The sequence below is a fragment of the Stenella coeruleoalba genome (assembly GCF_951394435.1).
Source record: "Stenella coeruleoalba genome assembly, chromosome: 16".
Classification (NCBI taxonomy): Eukaryota; Metazoa; Chordata; class Mammalia; order Artiodactyla; family Delphinidae; genus Stenella; species Stenella coeruleoalba.
Window position 1 is genome coordinate 46,989,814 of NC_137162.1, and position 22,349 is coordinate 47,012,162.

Consider the following 22,349-nt stretch of genomic DNA (forward strand, 5'->3'; position numbering starts at 1 on the left):
TTCACCCAGGTCTGGCTCCTCAGCACTGTTCAGGAGGGCCTCAAACAAAGGGGTATGTGGCAGGATAGGTGGAAACGCAAGAAAAGGGAAAAACCAGAAACAGTAACAAGAGGCCCTCATCCTTCATGATGCATTTCTTCCTGAAATGTTTGCTGTTAAAATTTTTTTTTCCTTAACTAAAGCTAATACTAATCTTTCCTAAGTAACAGAGGACAAGGTAAGCGTACACAATTGAATGCTATAGAAAATCCCAATGTTGGCTTTGATGACCTATCTATTTTATCTTCCTTGCATTCCCCTCCACTAACATGAAGGAGGTTTTCTATTGCAAAAAGAACGAGTTTATAGTTGAAAAAACCTGGGTTTAAGTCCTGGCCCCTCCATTTGTTTGTTTGTGAGCTAAATGTTTAACTTCTCTGAGCCTCAGTTTCTTCATCTGTAAAATGGAGTCAGTAGCACTCCTTCCCACGGTGTTTATGAGGATTAAATGTGACTGTGTGTGTTAACTGTCTTGCACAGTGGTTTACGTATAGTGGGCCCTTAGAAGTGGTTGCAGGACTTTCCCTTCTGGATAAGTGGTGGACCGATGTACTATCCCACCTAAAAACAACCCCCCCCCAAAAAGGACAAATAATATGAAACAATGTTTTTCAAGGTACTAGACATTAGGCAGTGAAGGACTGTGACACCCCACCCTCACCCCAGCAAGAGATGGGAAACAAACGAGGCAAGCCCTACACATGCCCTAGCTTACTGGCTTGAGAAAGTTTCCAGGCTGTGATGCAGGAAGGGGAAACCCAGGTGGAGTCCAGTGGACTCCACGAGTTAAAGAGACAGCTGGGGAGACCAAAGCATCTTGAGTTTTCAGGATAGAATACCAAGGAGGAAAGTGCTACTCAAAGAGAAAACCCCCTTGGGAGCTCATCACCACATGCACATGAGGACATTACCTGAGGCTGAGGAAAGAACCACTGGAAAGGGTTAGAGGCAACAATGACCACTCTGACACAGGGCAGGAAATAGTGCCTATTTCCATTGGACTCCTGGGGCATTGCATAGCATACACAGAAGGGTTTTCTCTCAGCAGTGGGGAGTTATTAGCTCTATACTGAGAACTCTGGACCCACCAAATAAATCTTAGAAACAAAATCTGTAAGAACAAGTAGACAGGAAGTCAGTAAGAATATGGAAAATTTAAAAAAAAGAAAACTGTCAACAACTAGACCTAATTTATAGAACACTCCACCCAACCACAGCAGAGTAATTTTTCTCAGTGCAAACAGAATGCTTAGCAAGATAGACCGTATTCTAATCCCAAGACAAGTCTTAATAAATTTAAAAGGATTCGCATCATACAACATATCTTCTCTGAAAACAATGGAATTAAATTAGAAATCAATAATAGATTTCTGGAAAATCCCCCAAACTTGGAAATAACACATTTCTAAATAACCCATAGGTCAAAGAAGAAATCCAAAGGGTAAGACATTTTGAGCTGAATAAAAACGAAAAAACAATATACAAGGGTTGTACATGCCTCTAAAGCAGTACTTAGGGGGGAAACTGTAGCACTAAACATTGTAAGAAACTAGAAAAATAAGACCAAACTGAACACAGAGTAAACAGATGAAGAGAAATAATAAAGATCAGAGTGTAAATTAATGAGATACAAGTTGGCAAACTACCACCTGTGGGCTGGCTCCCTCTTTTTGTAGACAAATTTTTGCACAGACACAGCCCTGCTCTTTCACTTACGTACTGTTCATGGCTGCTTTCTAGCTACAACAGCAGAGTAGGTAGTTTTGGCAGAGACCATATGGCCCGAAAACCTAACATATTCACCATCTAGCCCTTTAAAAGTTTGCTAATCAGAAAAACAAAGAAAAAGACATAAAGTCAGTAAAACAAAAAGCTCTTTTTTGAGATTAATAAAATCAGTAAGCCTCTAGCAGGACTGATCAGGGGAAAATAGAAAAGACACGAATCGCCAATAATAAAAATGAGTGAGGTGACATCACTACCAAATTCTAAAAGGATAATAAGGGAAATATTATGAGCTACTTTTTGTCAATAGAAACAACAACTTAGATGAAACAGACAAATTCCTTGCAAGACACACACTACAAAGCTCACTCAAGAAGAAATATGTGTATATGTTATAGAAATTTAATTTATTAAAAAACTTTCCCACAAGGAAAAGTCCAGGTCTAGGTGGCTTCATTGGTGAATTCTATCAAATATTAAAAAAAAAAAAATAGTAACTCTACACAAACTCTTCCAAAAATATTGAAACAGAGGGAATACTTACCAGCTTATTCTGTGAGGCCAGCATTACCCTGATACCAAAATCAGACAAAGACATAAGAAAAGAAAATGGCATACCAATATCCTTCATGAATATAGATGAAAAATTCTAAACAAAATTTTAGTAAATTGAACCCAACAATAATAAAAAGGATAATACATCATGACCAATTGGAATTTCAGGAATGAAAAGCTAGTTTAACATTTGAAAATCTGTCAGTGTGATTCATCATAATAGCAAACTAAAAAAAAAATGTGATCTCTCAATAGATACAGAAAAAAGCATTTGACAAAACCCCAATATCCATTTCTGATTAAAAAAAAACTCTCGGGCTTCCCTGGTGGCGCAGTGGTTGAGAGTCCGCCTGCCGATGCAGGGGATGCGGGTTCGTGCCCCGGTCCGGGAAGATCCCACATGCCGCAGAGCGGCTGGGCCCGTGAGCCATGGCCACTGAGCCTGCGCGTCCGGAGCCTGTGCTCCGCAACGGGAGAGGCCACAACAGTGAGAGGCCCGCGTACCGCAAAAAAACACACACAAAGAAACAAACTCTCAGCAAACTGGAAATAGAGGAGAACTTCCTCAACCTGAGAAAGGACATCAACAAAAAACCTACAATAGATATACTTAATGGCGAAAAGTTGAATGCTTTTGCTATAAGATCAAGAACAAGATAAGGATGTCCACTCTCACCACTTCTATTCAACATCCTATTTGAGGCTCTAGTCAGCGCGATTTGACAAGAATCAGAAATAAAAGGCACCCAGATTGGAAAGGAAGAAGTAAAACTGTCTTTATTCGCAGATAGCACGATCACCTATGTAGGTGCACTGGCAAGTCAGTGGGGAAAGGATCGTCTGTTCAACAAATGGTGCTGGAACAACTGGACCTCCATGTATAAAAGGATGAACTCCAATCCAAAACTTGCGTCATATACAAAAACTAACTCATAGACCTAAATGTAAACCCTAAAACCATGAAACTTCTAGAAGAAAATCTAGGAGAAAACTTATGACCTGGGTTAAGCAAAGATTGTTTAGATACAAAACCAGAAAATTTGCTAAGTTGAGCTTCATCCAAGTTAAAAACTTCTGCTCTTGGAAACGCACTGTTCACAGAATGAAAAGAAAACACACAGACTGGGAGAGATATTTGCACAGCATATATCTGATAAAGAACTTGTATCCAGAAGATGTAAAGAACTCTCAAAACTCAATAATGAAAAATGAGCAACCTCCTTTAAAAATGGACAAAAGATTTCAACAGACATTTCACCAAAGAAGGCACATGGATGGCAATTAAATACGTAAGGAGCTGTGCAGCATCATTAGTCATTTGGAAAATGCAAATTCAAACACAGTGCTCTACTCCTACACACCCATTAGAATGGCTAAAAGTAAAGAGACCGGCCATACCAAGTGTTGGTGAGGAACTGGAAGAACTGGAACCCTCATACACTGCTGGTGGCAACATTAAGTGGTGCAATCACTTTGGAGAACAGTTTGTGGCAGTTTCTCAAAAAGTTAAATATACATATATACAAATATACATAAATAAACATACATACATGAAAAGTACTTGAAAAGTTAAACACACAGGCTTAGAGCAGGACCCTGGGCGGGGGCATGAGACAGCTGGACATGAGAGCATCTGTCAACCTCTGGGCAAGGTGAATCCAGGTTTCGTAAATGAAGCTTCTGTGACGTGGGTGGCCCTCTTTAGGAAAAAGAATTGAAAAAAATGAGAAATTCCAGTTAGATACAAACCTGAGTATTCATTTAGGACAAACAAGTAACCACAACAAATTCTTAGAGCCATCCATCTCCAAACACCTGAGTCATCTGGAGGTGTTTTTCCAGAAAAGCATACATGGAAAAGCTTCCTGGCAACACCTGGCTTCCCTTACCCACATGGGACACTCGGCCACCCCAGGCCTCATGGTCCACGTTGAGTGGGACCCTAAAGATGCAGAGCCGCTGTCCCCTTCTCAGTGGCGGTGCCCTTGCCCCGTGAATGACCATGCAGCTGCCCCAGCTGTGGGTACAGTCTTTGTTTTCCATCGGCCTGCACTGTCTCTTGGGCTTCAGGCTCTGCTGTCTCAAGCTCCCTTCCTCTCCACCTCTCCACCGCTGCAGTGCTGCTGCCCAGTTGCTGCCTGGGCCCAAAGGAGCTGGGCTAGTGTGTGTATATTGCGGGTCTCAAAAGGCATCCTAGGACCCTGGCGCACCACTCTCCTGAGCTTTGGGCCCCGTGGGCCCCTCCAGCCTGCTTTCCCGCTACCCAGCTTCCAGGCCTCACTTGTGGCACTCCCCCAGCAAGGATGCACCTCATCCCGTGCTCCAGCCCTCAGAGCCGTCCCCTCGGTTTCCCTAGTCCTCAGCAGCCTTGCTGTGACCACTGTCAGCCTGACCCCAGCAGGTCGCCTCGTTCATGGGGAATGGGGGGAGCAGGGGGTGGGGTCCCAGCCCCAGCCCAGAGCTGGGGACTTTGAATCCCTGGCTCTGCCACGTATTAGCTGTGTGAATTCAGACAAGTTCCTTAATCACTCTGTGCTTCAGTTTCCTTGTCTGTCAAATGCAAATAGTAATAGTACCTCGCTCAGAGGCATTGTGAAGATGAAAGAATCCTAGGAGGGCAGGCGAGTCTGTCAGCTTTGTTAACTGGAAGAATCAGGCACCACTCTAGTTCACTGGAAGGCAGGTACCAAGAGCTCAGTAAGCACTTAACTCCTGTCTGGTCTCTGTCACTGGGCTGCAGGCCCCAGCAAGGGTCAGCCTGGGTCTCACAGTTCTCCTGTCATCCCACCCCCTTGGGAACACGGATCTCTGCGACTCACCCCACCAGCAGATAAGCCCGGTTAGCTTATAGTGACATAGGTGACATATAGCACGTAGTGACATTTAGCTGTGCATTTCAGATGTGTGAAGTTGATTTGAATAAAATACATAGCGAAGCTCCTCTGGCATCCAAACTTCTCTGAGCTGGTGTCACATCTGCATGCTTTTTCCTACTAGTACCCCAGGATGATTTTAATGCTGTGGAGAAATAACAAAGAAGACAAAGGGAGAAAAAGAAACCCAAGAGGGCCCCAAAGCCAGATGTGTGACGTGGGATGTGGGAAGGGGGTGGCCTGCCAGTATAGAACCAAAAAGCACAGCTGTTGCTGAGTGGTTTCTGGAGAGACGACCTTCTCACACCCCAGGGAATGAAAGCCAGCTGTGGTCGGGACTGGAGAGAGCCCTACGGGGGAGGCCCCCCGTGTCCTCCGGGGTCCCTGCAGTAAGCCTGTTCTCCCTGTCTTGCAGGTGGTGCCGGGGAGCGGGAGAAGGTGCCGGCCAACCCCGAGGCGCTCCTGCTCATGGCCAGCTCCCAGCGGGACATGGAGGACTGGGTGCAGGCCATCCGCCGGGTCATCTGGGCCCCGTTCGGCGGAGGTACGGCCCGTAGCGCGCATGCTCACCCTCTAGAACCCTTGCCTCCAGGTAATCACGCCCCTCCGCCCTGCTCTGAGCCTGCAAGATCCCTCTCACTCAGGTAGCGCTGGCTGAGTCCCACGCTTCCTACTGCAGACAGGCAGTGTCGTCCTCTTCTGCTGCTGGCCCTCAGGGGTCACCCCTCGGTGCACTAAGCAGGTCCTCGCAGGGGAGATTTGGGCCACTTTTCAAAAGCATGCCCTCCTCCGCCTGGATAGCCCTGAGGCTTGTGTGTCCTTGCCTCCCTGTGTCCAGACCCTGCTGAATGCTGGGTGTGTATGGGTGGTCTACACTTAGGCCAGAAGTGGACACTCAGGGTCATATCGGAGGACGAGGTACCGTGTCCTTCCCTCTGATGCGGCTTGTGGCCCCTGCATGGTTCTCTGTCCCTGACCTGAAAACAAAGGTTGCCGTTTACTCACCTGCTCCTTTATTCTACACTTTTATTGGGTGCCTAAAGTGTATGGAGTGGTATTCCAGGTGCTAAGAGTTCAGTGGGAAACCAAAGAGAGGGTGCTTCTGCCCTCCGCTCCCCCTCCATTGTCCTGGGGGACACAAACGATAGGCAAGTAAAGGTGACTCGTGACGTCTAGTAGGGAGAAACGCAGGGAGCAAAGTGGAGCCAAGTGGAGGATGGAGGGGGCACTGTGTCAGGTGTTGTTCATTAAGCCAACTTAATGACGTCACCAGGAGATCCAGGGGGTGCTGGGGACAGCGTGCAGGCAGAGGGACCAGCGAGTGCAAACGCCCTGGGTTGGGAAAGGGCCATGGAAACACGAGGACCCTCAGGAAGGCCGGAGGGTCTGAGGGAGTGAGGACAGGAGGATGGAGGACCTGAGGCCTTGGGGACATAGTGGGGCTTCCAGATTTTGTTCTAAATTGATGGGGCACCAGGGAGGGCTCTGAGCAGGAGACAGACACAGCTTGATTTATATTTATAAGAAGAGTCATCTGGCTGCCGTGTGAGGGGTGGGTCATAGAGACAAGAGCGGCTGAAGCAGGCTGGGACAGTTGTTGGACCTGGGTGCGGGGCCTGGGCGCATGTGGGAGTGGAGGAGACCGTGGAGAGCGGTCAGCTGAGACGTGTTCTGAAGGTGGGGCTGCAGGGTTTGCTGACGGTCTGGACATGGGGCGCAGGAGAAAGGAACGCCGCCGCCCAGCTGTGCAGGTGCTGTCTCTGTAGGTCGGTGTCCCTGCGCAGTCATCCTGAAAAGGGCTTTTAGAAAGGTTCACCATGTCAGCTGGGCTGGGGTCACCAGCCCCCAGCTAACTGTGGAGACAGGGGCCTTTGGGCCAGCTGTGTTCTGACCACATGAACCGTGGACATCCTCTCTCTCCATGTTTCACAGTGTTTGCTGCACCATCCAGGCAGGGGCAGAAGCTCACCTTTGGGGGCTTCCTCAATGGCTCCACTGTTAGCGATGGCCTCCCTGCCCCCTGGTGATCACAGCACCTTTGACCCACAGCCCCAGTTTAATGGCCTGGGAAAACCCAAGCCCACCCAGGAACTTTCCTTTGGTGCAAAGTGGTTGAAAGTGACCCAATGGCACAGAATAGAGCCCAGACACCCATGCCTCTGGACTTGGATTTATGACAGGTAGCACCTCTGAGCACCAGGGAAAGGAGAACATTGCCGTGGTCTTGGCTAGCAAGAGACTCTTTAAATGAGTTACAAAAAGCACCAAGTATTTAGCAACAATACAATGGAGAAATAAACACAATTCATTCTTACAACAGAAAACTCTACAGCAGTGAGAATGAATGAATTACAGCTCTACCCAACAGCATGCATGAATCCTAAAAACATACCGTGAGACTAGGGCAGCCCAAGAACATGCTGTGATTCTATTTACATAAAGTCGGAAATAGGGCAGAAGGAAACCATGTTATTTATGGGTAAATAATTAGGCAGCAAAAATATAAAGAAAAGCAAAGAAATGAATGCCATAAAGATCAGGATAGCAGGCCTAGTTACACAGGTGCTCATTTTATAATACTCTGCATCTCTGTGCATAGGTGCTTTAAATACTTTTTGAATGTCTGCATATTTCACTACATAAAAAATCAAAACCTAAATAAAACAAAGAAAGGAGAGAAACTAAAGGTCAAAGAGGCTAAGTAATTTGCCCAAGATGACACAGCTAGTCAGGAGCAGAGCTGAGAAACAGAGGCACATGTTCTGACCCCAAAGGCTGTGTCTTGTCCCAGCCCATCCAGGGCACTGTCACGTCACATGTGGTCTACCTGTACTCAGTGTGCTGGCTCCCTGACCCACACACGTGCCTGTCTGCCTGTTTTTCTCTGTCTCTCTGTCTGTCTCTGTCTGTCTCTCTCTGTACTTGCTAAATGGGGACCATTTGCAGAATCCCACATAGAAACCAGATTTGCCCCTCCCCCGGCCCTCATTCCCCAGCGTTTATCAGACTTCTCAGGCTGTGTGCCGTGTGCCGAAGAAGTCACAAGAATGAAAACAGGAACCACCATCAAAGGCGCTTATCTCCTTTCTACCAGAAATATAGAGGAAAGGCAGAAATCCCAGGGGTTAGCGGTGGCAGACATGTCCGGGCAAGTTTGGCACTTGAAGGGGGTCTCCATCCGCCTCTGCAGGTTTCGTGGCAAAGCTGTTATTAGCCTGGGTTCCCCTGGAAAGGAGGCTTAGAGGATCAGCCCTTCTTTCACTGTTTAATAACGGAGCCCATGAGCCCTTTCAAGCATATTTGTCCTGGCAGAGAGCGGCCACCTCTGCCAGGCACCAGTGGGCAGCGTGCCTGCTGCAGTCAGGGGAGAGCCCGGGCACCCCACAGAGAAAACGCCGGCCAGCGGGGCAGGGGAGCCGGTCACTGCCGACGGCCTGCCCAGGGGTGGTCCTGATGGAGTGCCTCTTGTCTGGGCATTCATTCAACCAGTCATTCATTCACTCGAGGATGTGTTCTGGGGGCTGGTAACACAGCAGTGAGTGGGACAGACAAGGTCCCTGCCCTCGTGGGGTGTACATTCCAAGAAAGGAGACAGACAGCAAGCAAGTAAGCCTGGTGTAGGTTAGATGGTAGAGAGCGCAGTGGAGGCAGATGAGGTGGGGAGGGCAAGCGGGAGTGATGGGGGCTTGGAGTTTAGTGACATTTGAGTAAAGGAGATGAAGGGGTGAGTTACGCATGTATCTGGGCAGAGCGTTTTGGAGGCAGACGGCGGGGGTTGGAAGAGCAGCAAGGAGGCCAGTGTGGCTGGAGCAGAGCCTGTGAAGGGGGAGAGAGGAGGTAAGGGCTGGTAAGTCAGTAGGGCCTTGTCACGGTGATGACTCTGGATTTTCCTCTGAGCGAGGTGGTGTCATTGGCAGGTCTTGAACAGAGCAGTGGCCCAGCCTGACTCAGGTCCCAGCAGGATCCCTCTGGCTGCTGTGTTGAGAATGGATGAAAGAAGCAAGGACAGAAACAGGGAGACCAGTTAGGAGCTCGTTACACAGTCGTGCAGGTGAGGGGTGATGGCGGCTTGGCTCAGGCTGGCGTGGGTGATGAGGAATAATTGAGTTCTTGATATATTTTGAAGGTAGAACCAATGGTATTTCCCCTACTGGAATGGGTGAAAGGTGTAAGAGAATGAGAGAAGTCAAGGGTAATTCCAAGGTGTTTTGATCTAAGCCAACTGGAAGGATGGATTAGCTGTTAACTGAGATGAGAAAGAACACAGGAAGTGCAGTTGTTTGGAAGGAAGATGCAGAGTTCACTTTGGGGCTTATCCTGGGATACATGTTAGGGGCTTAAGCTTAAGGTATCACGTAGGCAATTTGACATTTACGTCTAGAGACCAGGAGAGAAGACTGGGTTGGAGAGAGAATGTGGGGGCCATTGACACATAGATGGGGTTTGAAGCCATGAGGCTGGATGAGACACCATGGAGCTAGTGGAGGGACAGCAGAGGACCAGGGCTGAGCCCTGAGCTGCTTCCAGGTGGGAAGTTAGGGAGCATAGGAGAAGCCAGCACAGGGGATGAGGAGAGCCAGGAGCAAGTGGGCTCCCTGGGCTGAGTGAAGAGAGCATCTAAGAAAGAAGTATCTGTGCACTGCCAATAGATCAACCAGGAGAGAACAGATGGTGAGCACAGTCCATGGTTGACTTGTCAAGGGTGGTTTTGGTGGAGTCCTGGGAGTAAAGCCTGATAATAGTGGGTATGAAAAAGGATGAGAGGAGGGGAATTGGAGTGTGATCATAGCCAACTCTTTCAAAAAGTTTGCTGTAAAGGGAAAAAGAGAAATGGGACAGTAGCTGGAGGAGGGAGTCAGGTGAAGAGAGAGTTTTGTTTATTTTTTTAAGTTGGGAGACAAAACATCAACGATGGTACGGGTGAGGGAGAGAGGAATTGCTGGAGCACCAGTATCTCTTGTGGATATAGATGGGAAATTCCTCAACAAAATACAAAGAAATTGAATCCAGCAATATATAAAAGGATTATAACCATGACCAAATGAGATTAATCCCAGGAATGCAAGGGTGGTTTAACATCTGAAAATTAATTAATGGGATACATCAATAGAATAAATGACAAAAACCACATGATCATCTCAATCAACTGAGAAAAGGCATTTGACAAAATCCAGCACCATTTCATGATAAAAACATTCAACAGTCTAGAGATAGAAAGGAATTTTCTAAACCTGCTAAAGGGCATCTACAAAAAACCCCACAGATAACATCATGCTTACTGGAAAAAGACTGAATGCTTTTCAGGAACAAGACAAGGATTCTCCCTTTCACCACTTCTATTCAACACTGTACTAGACCAGAACAATTCTAACCAGAACAATTAGGCAAGAAAATGAAATAAAATGCATCCAGATTGGGAAGGAAGAAACAAGTAATCTATTTGCAGATGACATGATTTCGTATATAGACAGTGTTAAGAAATCTACTAGAAATCTATTAGATCTAATAAAAAAATTCAGCGTGATTGCAAGATACAAGGTCAATTACACAAATCAATTTTATTTCTATACAGTAGCACTGGGAAAACTGAAAATGAAATTAAGAAAACTTCATTTATAATAGCATCCAAAAGAACAAAATACTTACCAATATATTTAACAAAAGAAGTACAAAACTTAATACTCTAAAAATGACAATACATTCTTGAAAGAAGTTAAAGACCTAAATAAATGGAAAGACATCCCATGTTCATGGATCAGAAGACTTGATATCGTGAAGAGGGCCCCACTGCCCAGTGGATCTCTGGACTTCCATGCCCCACTCTAGGAACACGGCCCCTGGGGAGGCCCTGTTGGGCAGCACCTCCTAGCCAGCTCTCTGTGAAAAGGGGAGAGAAAGGAGTCACACGATACCAGGGCTGCCTGGCATCTGATGGGTGCTCATGGGTGAGTCCTTGCCTTGCCTGGTTATCTGGAGAGAGCCAGCAAGCCCTTGAAGGTGCCTCTTATGTGCATAGGAAGGTGCTTATTAGCAGAGCCGGTTGCGTTGAAGTATTAGAGGAGTCAGAGTGAGCACAGGTTTTGGCATCAGGCTGCGGTCTGTGTGTGATCTGGCTCTGCCCCTTGCTTGCTGTGTGACTCTGGGCATGCCACTTACCCTCTCTGTGTCCTTGTCTGTAGAATTGGAATAAGAATATCTTCTTTGCAGAATTGTCATGAGAATTAAGAGAGAAAATGGATGCAAAGTGCTCAGAACTCTCAAAACTAAATAGTTCTATTCATTCAACACAGAACGTCTGCCACGTGCAGGCGGGGCACACAGGAGGGATCAGACGGAGCTTCCATTCTACTCCCCAAGACAGAGAGTAACAGGAACGTACATCTCATGGCACAGAGCAATTGTTCTCATCAGAACCACCCAGAAGAAAAGGGAGACTGTTTTATCCTCCCCCAGAGTTTCCAACTCACTAGGATTTGTGTTTCTAACAAGTTCCCGGGTGATACTGATGCTGCTGGTCTGGGGCCCACACTTCGAGAACTGCTGTGTTAGAAGGTGGTGAGTGCTACTGAAAGAAAAAAAAAAAAATAGAGCCATTTAAAATACAGTAGTGAGGGTGAGCCTAATGATAGAGTGACACCCAAAGTCTTGAAGAAGTGAGAAAGTGAGCCAGGAGGATGTCGGGTGGAAGTGTGACAGACCCAGGCAACAGCTTGGGCAAAAACAGAGAGCATCTGAGGTGGTCTTGAACCAGCTCGGAGGCAGGTGGGATGAGGGAGTGAGGGACAGGGCCAGATGCACAGGAGCCTGATGGCAGAGGAAGGACGTGATCTGATAGATAGTTAAAAGGGCCGCTCTGACTGCTGACCAGAGCGGGAAAAGGGGAAGCCGGGGGACCTGTTTGCAGTAATTCAGGTGAGAGACAAGGGTGCTTACACTATGCTGGGTGGTGGTGAAAGTGAGCAGATTCCAAATCTGTTTTGAAAGTAGGACCTACAAGATCTCTTGGATGTGGGTTTGAGAGAAAGGGAGCAGTGAAGGTGGACTCCCAGGGGTCTGATCGAGCAGACAGAAAGAACTGTCATTAAGTGAGTGAGGAAGACACGGCCTAGAGCAGGTTTGGGACAGTGCAGCAAGACCACAGCTCTATTTGGGCATGTATGGGTTTGAGATGCCTGTTAGTCATTAAAGCAGTGGGCATCCTGAGTGGGCAGTTGGATGCAGGAGTCTGGGGGTCGGGGTTAGCGCTCAGTAACTGGTAGCATGTTAACTATCCCCCCTACCCAGTGGCACCGGTGAGCAAAGCCCAGCAACTGTCCCAACGTTACAGGCAGCAACACAGAGTGACAGTCCTGGGGCCAGGAGCCTGGTATGGGAACGGTGTCCTTGCCCAGAGTGACAGCTCCTCGCTGGGGAGGGGCACGAGGGGCCAGGCGGCAGCCTTGCAGTGGCCATCACAGCTTCGCTGCCCATGCCGGACCCCACCCTGATGTGTGTGTGGCTCTCACAGGCCTCTGGAGACTTTCCCCTGAGCCCCCTCAGAGCTGACAGTCCTGTCCTAAGTTCCTCAGAAATCATGGGGGAAACAGGGGGACGAATGCGGCTCCCAGAAGCCACAGGGCAGGACACTTGACCTGGAGAAAATCCAGCCTCAGGACAACTTGGAGGTACACAAAGCAACCTTGTTAGTCCAGCTGGTTGTGGCCAGTATTTGCTGGAATGACATCTCCAAACGGAAGCCCTCGGGGCACAGTCAGATTCAGGATGAAAGGTCACTGACCCCAGCCCAGGCAGTGGTGCAGCCTGAGATCTTAAGTGGACCACTTCTCCCCAGCACTGCTTACTCCAGATCCCAGCCCTTCTGGGAGATTCAAGAAGAGAAAGTCTTATTTCGATTTCCCCTGGATGTTAACCCACCAGGCCAGTGGGCCTGGGTCTTTCCTGGCAGCCTTTCCAAAAGGGGAAGGATAGGACTGTCGCTGACCTGGGCTGGGCTGCAGTCACTGAGCCAGCAGGAGGGGCACTTGAGTCTGATCCTGGTACCCTGGGCCCATTCTGGTGGGCCCTGAGGGGCCACATGCCACGTGGAGGAGAAATTGGTGCTACAGGCCTTGGACCCCATCCAGCCCCAAGCTCACAGAGGCCAGATCCGTCCTCTTCTTAGTATATGGGTCAGTACACAGCACCCTTGGGCCTCCTTCCCCTGCAGCCCTCAAGGCTTCTCCCCTGAAGTGCTCCAGGAGCCTTCGAGCTTGGATCCCCAGGACAGGGGAAATAGCCCCCAGCCACAGACCCCACTGACAGGCGGCCGGGGAGCCCGGGGCCGTTTCCCAGGAGAACAGGGTGGAGGAGCAGCTGCCTTATCTTGGGAGAGCCTGGCAAGCCAGCAGGGGTGATTTATAGGGGGCTGCTCACCACTGCTTCCTGTGAAACTCAGGATGCTAACTGCTCAAGTAACTGCCTTTGACCCACCTTGCTGGCTCGCTAAGTCTGCCTTCCCTCCCAGCGGCTGTGGTGGAAATGCCCCTGCAGCTGGGTCTGCCTGGCTTTCCGTGTGTGCTAAGAAGAGCTCAGATCCCAGGGCTGGAAGAGTTTGTCATGGTCATTGCTAAGATGAGGCCAGTGGAGGTGTGTACCAGCAGCACTGCGTGATGTCCTGGTGACTCCCAGCCGCAAGGGGAGAAGTTGGGTTGAGGTAGCCACTCTCCAGGGCAGCTGTTTGTTCAGCGTGCCCCCGTGCGGGGCTCTGCACCCCAGCTGACCCTCACAATAGCCCTTTGGAATCAGTCCTGCTATAGCCCCGTTTACAGGTGAGGAGACTGGGCAGCAGAGAGGCTCAAGTAATCTGTCCAGGTCCCAAAGAAGTAAGCAGGAAGCCAGCATTCTAACCCAGAGCCCTGGGGCTGGATGCCGGGTCCGGAGAGAAGGATGCCGGGAGCCCTCGGGGTGTCCTATGGTCGGGTTCGCTGGCTCGCAGTTTCTTCCCAGACAGCCTTGGTCCTCCACATCAGTCAGAGGAAAGAGGAAGGGGTCTCATGCTTGCCATTTGCTACTCTTGACAGTGGTTCATTGTATCAAAATTATATTGTAGAGAGGGACAGAGAGGCCCAGAGAGGTTCAGCAACTTGCCTAACAGCACACAGCAGGGTTGGGAGCAGGGGCAGCCTGCCTCCAGGGTGAGCCCATCCAAGGGTGCTCTGTTGCCAGGCACCATGGTCTCTGGATCTGCGTTGTCTTAAGAGTGGTGTGGGGACGGGGGAGGGAGGCAAGACTGAGGACAGAGGTAGTCCCCGAGGTCCTGGACCCAGCCCAGGAACGAGAGCCACCCCAGCTCAAGAGGTCACCTGTCACCAGGTGCTCGTGTGAGAGGACAGATCCCCAGCCTCTCAGCTCCCTGGCCCACCCCAAGAGGAAAGTTTCATGACTATCTTTGCATACCCATCCCCCATCTCAGGCCCCACGGATTAAAAAGACCCCCACAAGGTGACGTGGGTGTTGACCTGGCCAGGGTTTAACCTAGAGTTCATTGTGGCAGTGCGCATCAGAGTCCAGAGCTTCTAAATGGGGGGCAGCTGCAGACCTCCATCCATCTGGGGAATCTGGGCAGGAGGTTGGGTGGAGGGATTCCCTAGAGATTGGCCAGTCTAACTCTCTGACCATACAGGTGGGGAAACCGTGGCTCAGAAAAGAGAAAGCAAGTCAGTTGCCAGAGCCCTCTGCCTACCTGGGAGGACCCCCCTCCCCCGGAGTAGGTGCCTCCCCTGAGCCCTTGGACCCTTCTCTTTAACATGGGCAGAGCTGATCAGACCTTGGGGACTGTGGGCCATGGGGGCTCCAGGCTTTTCCGGCAGGTTGAGGGCAGGATACTCCCTGACTTACGGCCCCCTGGCCCCATGAACCACCCCTCCCGCCTTCACGTGTACCTGAACGCTGGGAGGGGAGAGCACCGAGCCCCTCCCCACGTTCCCAGCACTCGGGAGGACTTCAGCGCCCACCCCGCACACTAGCAACAGGACCAGGACTAGGGGGCCTCCCTGGCCTGGGGCATAAAATTTAAGGGAGCACCAAAAAACTCAGTGATCAGGATGAATATTTAATTTTTTAGAATGAAAATTAATGCTAAAAAATCCATTATGTTAGTTTCCGATTGCTGCTTTAACAAATTGTCACAAATTCAGTTTAAAATAACACAGATTTATTTGCTCACCCTTCTAAAAGTCGGCAGTCGGAAGAACTGAATTTTTGTGATATTGAAGATACTGAAATCATGGCGTCAGGGCTGGTTCCTTCTGAGAGCTCCAGGGGAGAATGGATCTTTGCCTCTTCCGCTTCCTAGAAGCTGCTCACATTCTTGGGTTTCTGCTTCCCTCCTAATGTTGCCTCCTCTTCTGTAGTCAAATTTCCCTCTACCTCCATTTTTTAAGGCCCACTGAGATAATCTAGTATAACCTCTTGTCCTCAATCCTATCTACAACATCCCTTTTGCTAGTTAAGGTAGCAACGTCACAGGTTCTAGGGATTAGGACATGGACGTCTCGAGGGAGGCATTGTTCAGCCCACCACAACCATGATAAACAGACTATCAAAATTTTAAAGACAGGATCTGTGGGTGGGATTAGGGTGAGGCAAATGAGGCTCTCACAAAGTCTGTGCAAGTCCAGGGTCGGATCCTGTCTTTATTTAAAATTTTGATATTTTGTTCCTCATGGATTTTTTGGCATTAATTTGTATTTTTTTAAATATCGCAAAAATAGTTCTCTTGATTACTGAAATTTTTGGCACCCCCTTTAACCTTGCACCTGAAGTGCAAAATTCACTTGCCTCATTCTGGTCTAGGCCCTGCTTAGTAAGAGCAAGAAAAGTGACCCTACCCTACACACTGGATTTCAGATGAGCTCCCACCCCTTCCAGCCCCAGGGCTCCCCTAAGCCCTTCCCTTACAGAATTCTGCCCACAGACCCCTGGGGACCTCCACCCCTTCTTCTGGTATTGCAGGGCCCCAGCTTTGCTTCTCTGTCCACCTGCCCTCCTGGTGAATGCCTGAAGCTGTGCACCCATCTCGGTCCTCACACTTTGCACCCTCTGGAAATGTGGGATTGTGGGTTTTTTTCTCTGGGATAGAATCCTACTCTGGGAAGAACTCAGGCTTTGCAGAAAGATAATATAGGTTTGAATTGACGATCTGTTACTTACTAGTTGGGTGACCTTGGGAAAATTACAAAACCTCTCTGAGCTTCAGCTGCCTCATCTGTAAAATGGGACATTAATACTCATACAGCTCAGGGCTGCACAAGACGCTTGTGTTAAGTCCTAAGCACCCTCCGTGGCACTGGGGCGCTGGCCCCTCGGCAAGGCAGAGGGTTGGAGCCCTGAACGCCAGCTCCACAGGCAGCAGCCCAGCTGTAGACGGCTAGGCACTCACCCCGCTGCTTGACCCAAACCGAAATCACCTGGCCTCCACTTGGAACACCTGCCTCCCATTCTGCGGGGCGAGGAATTTCCTAAAGCGAGCCCTTGACCAGGAAGAAGGGGCGGATCATTGGAAGTTGCTAGTATTCCTACAGGTGCTTGTAACACCGAGCGTTAGGAAGAAGCGGGTCAGAGGTCTGAGCCGGGAGCGCCACGGGGGCCGACTCCAGGAGCAGCGTTTCAGGAACTCGCCGGGCCCAGGCCCTGCCTCCCTCGCTCCAGGGTCCGGGCCTGGGGCGGGCGGCGGGCAAGACGCTACCTGCGCGCGTGCCGGGCATTCCTGCCGCCGCCGCGCCGCCGCGCCCGGGCGCGCCATGGGCCTGATGCCGGCCGCGCGGGCCTTCTCCGGGTGCCGCGCCTGCCCGCGGTCGCCCTGCCGCCTGCCAGCCTGCTGCGCTCCCGCCGCCGCCCCAGGTACCGCGGGAGGGGGTTCGGACGCCCAGCGAAGCCGAGCGGAAGCGGCGTTCCTGGCCGACAGCGCGCTCGGCTCCGGCCCCACGCGCGGGCGAGGACAGCGCTGCGCCGGCGGGTCGCGGGGCGCCCAGGGGGAGGGAGGGAGGGCGGGCGGGGTGGGGGGCAGCAGCGGGACCGGTCGCCGGGCTGGGGGAGCGGGCGCGCGCGTGTTGGGGGAAGAAGCAGCGCTGGGACAGCTCCTCCTACCTCCCGCCCGGGTGGTGGGCATCCCATGTGCAGGGATGAAGAGCCTAGTCTTCCGGGGCGCGGGAACTTCCAAAGGATCACCCCACCACCACCACCACTACTGAGGGGACCAGGTAGGATGCCAGCTCTGGGCTACCGACTCCAAGTCCAGTGCTTAGCCCACGTTTGCCTCTCCAGGCCTCAGGAAGTCACCCGTGTCTGGGCGTGGGGCTGGCGAACACCAGAGGGTAGGGGTCACTTCTGCCCTGGGGACCAGCTTCCCTCGGGCAGGACACCCCCCAAGATGTTGCCTCTCGCTCTATTTCTCTCCCTTGGGCTGATTTCAGCCTCTTGGTTGTTGAAACTTGGCTACATCCCAGCCAATTAGTTACAGCTGTTCCGAGCAGAGCTGAGGCTCTGTAGTACCTAGCGGAGGGCAGTGCCCATAGGCACAAGTGTGGGAGTGATGGAAAGTGGATTTACAAACCGTGGGGTGCGTGCACGGAGGACGGCAAGTGTCCTGGGGAGGGGAGTAGAGAACAGGAAGGGTTTACCCACAGTTTGTGAATCTCTGGAGAGAATTTAAGAATTATTGTCCTCATTGTGTCTCTTCTCTATGTGCCTCTCCCCCCAACTGGAGAGAGCCCTAGTATGGCCAGAGCCATACTAGGAGACTGAGGTCTCCTCTCGGGGATCAGCTCCAGAGGGAATCTCGGCTGCCTCCCTTCCCTGCTGGGACCCGGGGGCAGGCAGAGCCCACCCTATCCTGGGCTGGCCCTCCTGGGTCAGGAGAAGGCCACATTTCTCAAGCACCTGGTGCTGTAGGCTCTCCCGTGGCTGCCGACGGCCCCATGAAGTGGCAGAGACCAAAGCTCAGGGAGGTTGAGGACGGTGCCCAGGGTCACCCAGGACAGGGATCTGAGTCAGCTGAGTGCTGGGCCTGTCCCTTCCTGCCCCTGCTTGGGATTCTGGGGAGAGGGGAGTGAGGGCCGGGCTTTGCCAGGGAGCAGCTGGCAGGGGAGGAGGCCTGGCCCAGCTCTGAGCCCGTCCGCAGGTTCATCCAGAGGAAAGGCAGCCTCTGCCAGCTTCCTCACAAAGCGCCGGCTGTGCCACTGGAGAAGAGTGTGGGCTGGGCCCTCGAGGAACCCGCACACTGGCTGGGTTTCCAGGGATCCGACAGACCTACTGAGACTGGTTCTTGGCAAGGCTCCCCCTCTGAGACGTGCCAGGAGGGCTGAGGAAGTTCAGCACAGCCGTTCCAGGCCCTGCCAGGCTCTGGCTGAGGGAGGCCAGACCTGTAGCCTGAGCACAGGGTACCTCCAGCAGGAGGAAGCTGGGAGCAGAGCCCTGGGAGGTTGAGCTGGAATGAACCTTTCCCATGGGGCTCCCGGAGCATCTCCCCACCAAGGGTGGTGAGGGGGGCAGCTCACACCTGAAGCCTGTACAAGGTCGGATGCAAGGCTCCACGGTGCCTTGCCGGGAATGTGGGGTCAGTCCTGGGCCTGGTGGTGGCTGGGATCAGGGCCTCTGGGCAGTCTCTAAAGACAAGTGTGATCATCCCCATTTTATAGATGGAGAAACTGAGACCTAGGAAAGGAGGCTACTCTGCTCCTCAGTGGCTTAGTCAGGACGTGCACCCAGACCAGTGCAGGTGCAGGCTCAGAATCTTTGTCTCTGTGGCCTTCAGCCTTGACCATCACCTGCCCCCTGTGTTCCCATTCCCTATCCCTAGCTCAGCGCTCTCACCAGGCTCAGCGCTTGGAGGGCCTCTGGGGGAGTCTCATCATTTCCCAGAGCCCCTGAGCCATGTATGGGGTTAGTGCTCACCAGGGCTCATGGTCCATATCAGGACTGGGGGCTGCCATGCTCCCATCCTCTTCAGTCAGGCTCTCTCACACCCACCCTCCAACCCCTGGGGCCCTTGTCAGACACCCCCCCGGCCCCCCGCTCATGTTCTGCCTTGGGGTCTCTGCTCATGCACGCCCCCAGCACCCCGCCTGTCTGCCTGGCTATGTCCTGCTCATTCTTAGACCCCAATTCTGATGTTCCCTCCTCCTCTAAATCGCCTCTGTTTAGAAGCACTCGGGATCCTGTGGACTTCCATTTCCTGGCTCTCACAGCCCTGTTTAGGGGGCTGGAAGAGTGGTCTGGAAGGCTTCACAGGAGGAAGCAGTGGTTGAGCTGAGGTTGGGAGAGGGCTTCAGAGACGTGGGAGCCGCCTGACCGCAGGCACGGCATGAACAGCGGGGCTGGCCGTGCAGCAGCTGCCCTCTGCCGGGCCCAGACTCTGTGCCCCAGAAGCTGGTGGAGGGAGGGCGGCAGGCCGTTGCCTCTCTGCCTGCCAAGTTTGGATTTTATCCTGGGTAAGGAGGAGGGAGGCAGCAAGGGGTTTTCAGCAGAGGAGCCCGTGGTAGGATTTACATGTTTCTAGCCCTCTGGGCAGCTCTGAGATCCTCTAGGACCTAGAACAGGGTGGGGCACAAACGCAAGAGTGATGGAAGGGTGGATGGATGGATGGATGGATGAATGGACAGGTAGACAGCAGATGTCCTGGGGACAGGAAATGGGAGAGTAGGAAGGGCTGGGGCCAAGAGGAGGCTGGATGGAATTACCTAAGCGTTGTGAATCTCTAGAGAGAATTTTAGAATTCCTTTCCTCAGTGTCTCTCTTCCCTGACTATGGCCTTCAGTCACTGAGCCGAGGGTGGGGAGCTGAGTGCATGAACTTGGGACCACAGACTGTCCTGGACTGTGTGTCCACCCTCCTTCGCTCAGTGCTCCTTGACCTCTGTTCCAAGCCCAGCATTGGCTCAGGACTGGGGAGAGGGGCTGGTTCCCAGTGAGGATCCGTGCAGAGGCGAGTGTCTTCACATGGTCAGTGGTAGAGGGCCAGGGAGGGAGCCCAAGAGCACTGTGGTTGTGCTGAAGGGAGGATCTGGGACAGCTCACATAGGAGGGGACACCTGAGCTGTTCCCAAGGGCTAATAAGAATTTTACACACACTGAACAGGGAAGAGTCCTCCTGTGCAGTCCAGGCAGCAGGAAAGCAGATGTATTCGGGATGCTCGCATAGTGGGTAAAGCGGAAGTGAAAGGGACAGAGCAGGGGCCTGAGTGGGGAGGAAGGCAGGAGGCAGGTGCCAGGGATGCAGTGCCAGGCTGGCTTCTTCCCCTCTTGAGGACCCTCTGCATATGGGTAGTTCCCCCTGTATGTTCTCTGCCTGCTCATTTGAGGTCCTAGCAGATGTCTCTGGTCACGATAGGCCTGGTTTCGCATTTCTACCTTCTGGGAGTCAGGGCCAGTCTCCTACTTCATCCTGGCCCTGGGGGGTAGTCTGTGCCATGGAGGTTGAAGCAAAAGAGGTGAGTACCTGGCAAATCCACATGAGTGAAGTGTGGACTGGATGTGAGGCAATAGCGAATGGTGGGGTCTGTGGAGAATTAGGAAATACATGGGCTATCAAAAGGGCATAAGTGCCACTGAACTCCGTCAGTGTAACCATTTGGGAATTCTGGCCAGGTGCCACGTGATCTGTGGATTCTTTTAAGAGAAGCTGGGAATCCAGATTTTTATATGAAATCTTTGGATTTTAAATAACTAATTTAAAAATGTTTCAGACATCTTACTAGCTCAACAAGAGCATGTGGACCCATGTGGTTCATTGCTGGGCGTAAGTGAAGTGAGAGGGAACAGTGGCTCTGTGTCCCCGGACCAACGCAGGCCACTCTCAGGCTGGCCAGAGAGGCCAGGATACTGTGCTCAGGACGGTTGACTGGCCCATCGGGCCCCACCCCTGTGGGCAGGGGCAGCTTGGCTCTCCCACCAAATCCCAGAAGGCAGACAGTTTTTCCTTTCTTGTCAGTATTCTAGCCTCTGCTTACCTCTGCCTTTTGCCCAAATGACCACATCTTTGGGAACTACTGGTGAAGAAAGACAGGAGAGACACAGGAAGCGAGGCTGGTGGGTGGATAGCATCACATAGGTGTCCATGCTCCAGCATGGGTGGAGAGCAGCAGTGGGGCTTAGAACATTCTCTGGACCTGGAGCCAGACTGCCTGGGTTTTTTTTTTAATTTATTTTTTTATTTTATTGGAGTATAGTTGACTTACAATACTGTGTTAGTTTCAGGTGTGATTACTGAAGTGTGAATCACTTTTCAGCAAAGTGATTAAGTTATACATATACTCATTCTTTTTTAGATTCTTTTCTCATATAGATTATCACAGAATACTGAGCAGAGTTCCCTGTGCTATACATTAGGTCCTTGTTGGTTATCTATCTTATATGTGGTAGTGTGTGTGTGTTCATCAACCCCCCCACGTTTCCCCTTTGGTAACCATAAGTTCTCGATATCTGTAAGTCTGTTTCTGTTTTGTAAATAAGTTCATTTGTATCTTTTTTTATTAGATTCCACATATGAGTGATGTCATTTGATATTTGTCTTTCTCTGTCTCACTTCACTTAGTATGATAATCTCTAGGTCCATCCATGTTGCTGCAAATGGCATTATTTTGTTCTTTTTTTCTCTGAGTAATATTCCATTGTATATATATATATATGGTATCTTCTTATCCATTCCTCTGACGATGGACATTTAGGTTGCTTCTGTGTCTTGGCTATTGTAAATAGTGCGGCAGTGAACATTGTGGTGTATGTATCCTTTCGGATTATGGTTTTCTGCAGATATATGCCAAGGAGTGGGATTGCTGGATCATATGGTAGTTCTGTTTTTTGTTTTTTAAGGAAGCTTCATACTGTTCTCCATAGTGGTTGTACCAATTTACATTCCCACCAACAATGTAGGAGGGTTCCCTTTTCTCCACACCCTCTCCAGCATTTATTGTTTGTAGTTTTTTTTTTTTTTTTTACAAATTTTGCTGCTAGTTTAGTCCACAAATTATAATAGTTTTATTTATTTATCTAATTATTTATTTTTGGCTGCATTGGGTCTTTGTTGCTGTGCGTGGCTTTCTCTATTTGCAGCGAGCGGGCGCTACTCTTCGTTGCGGTGCGCAGGCTTCTCATTACGGTGGCTTCTCTTGTTGCGGAGCAT

The 22,349-nt window shown here is 50.8% G+C and overlaps 1 protein-coding gene across 12 annotated transcripts in view; it reads left to right on the plus strand.

Moving 5' to 3' along the window:
- ARHGAP22 (Rho GTPase activating protein 22) overlaps positions 1-22,349 on the plus strand; it is a 208,971-nt gene that overhangs the window by 154,253 nt on the left and 32,369 nt on the right. For 6 of the 12 annotated variants that reach the window (XM_079901039.1, XM_079901035.1, XM_079901044.1 and 3 more), the window contains one exon: positions 5,608-5,784. The exons of 1 other annotated variant lie outside the window; for it this stretch is intronic. In XM_079901039.1, coding sequence (XP_079757165.1) covers positions 5,608-5,784 — 177 coding nt within the window. Of the gene's footprint in view, positions 1-5,607; positions 5,785-9,109; positions 9,226-22,349 lie in introns of those variants that run through there. 5 more of the 12 variants (XM_079901041.1, XM_079901042.1, XM_079901037.1 and 2 more) reach the window with 4 other exon arrangements.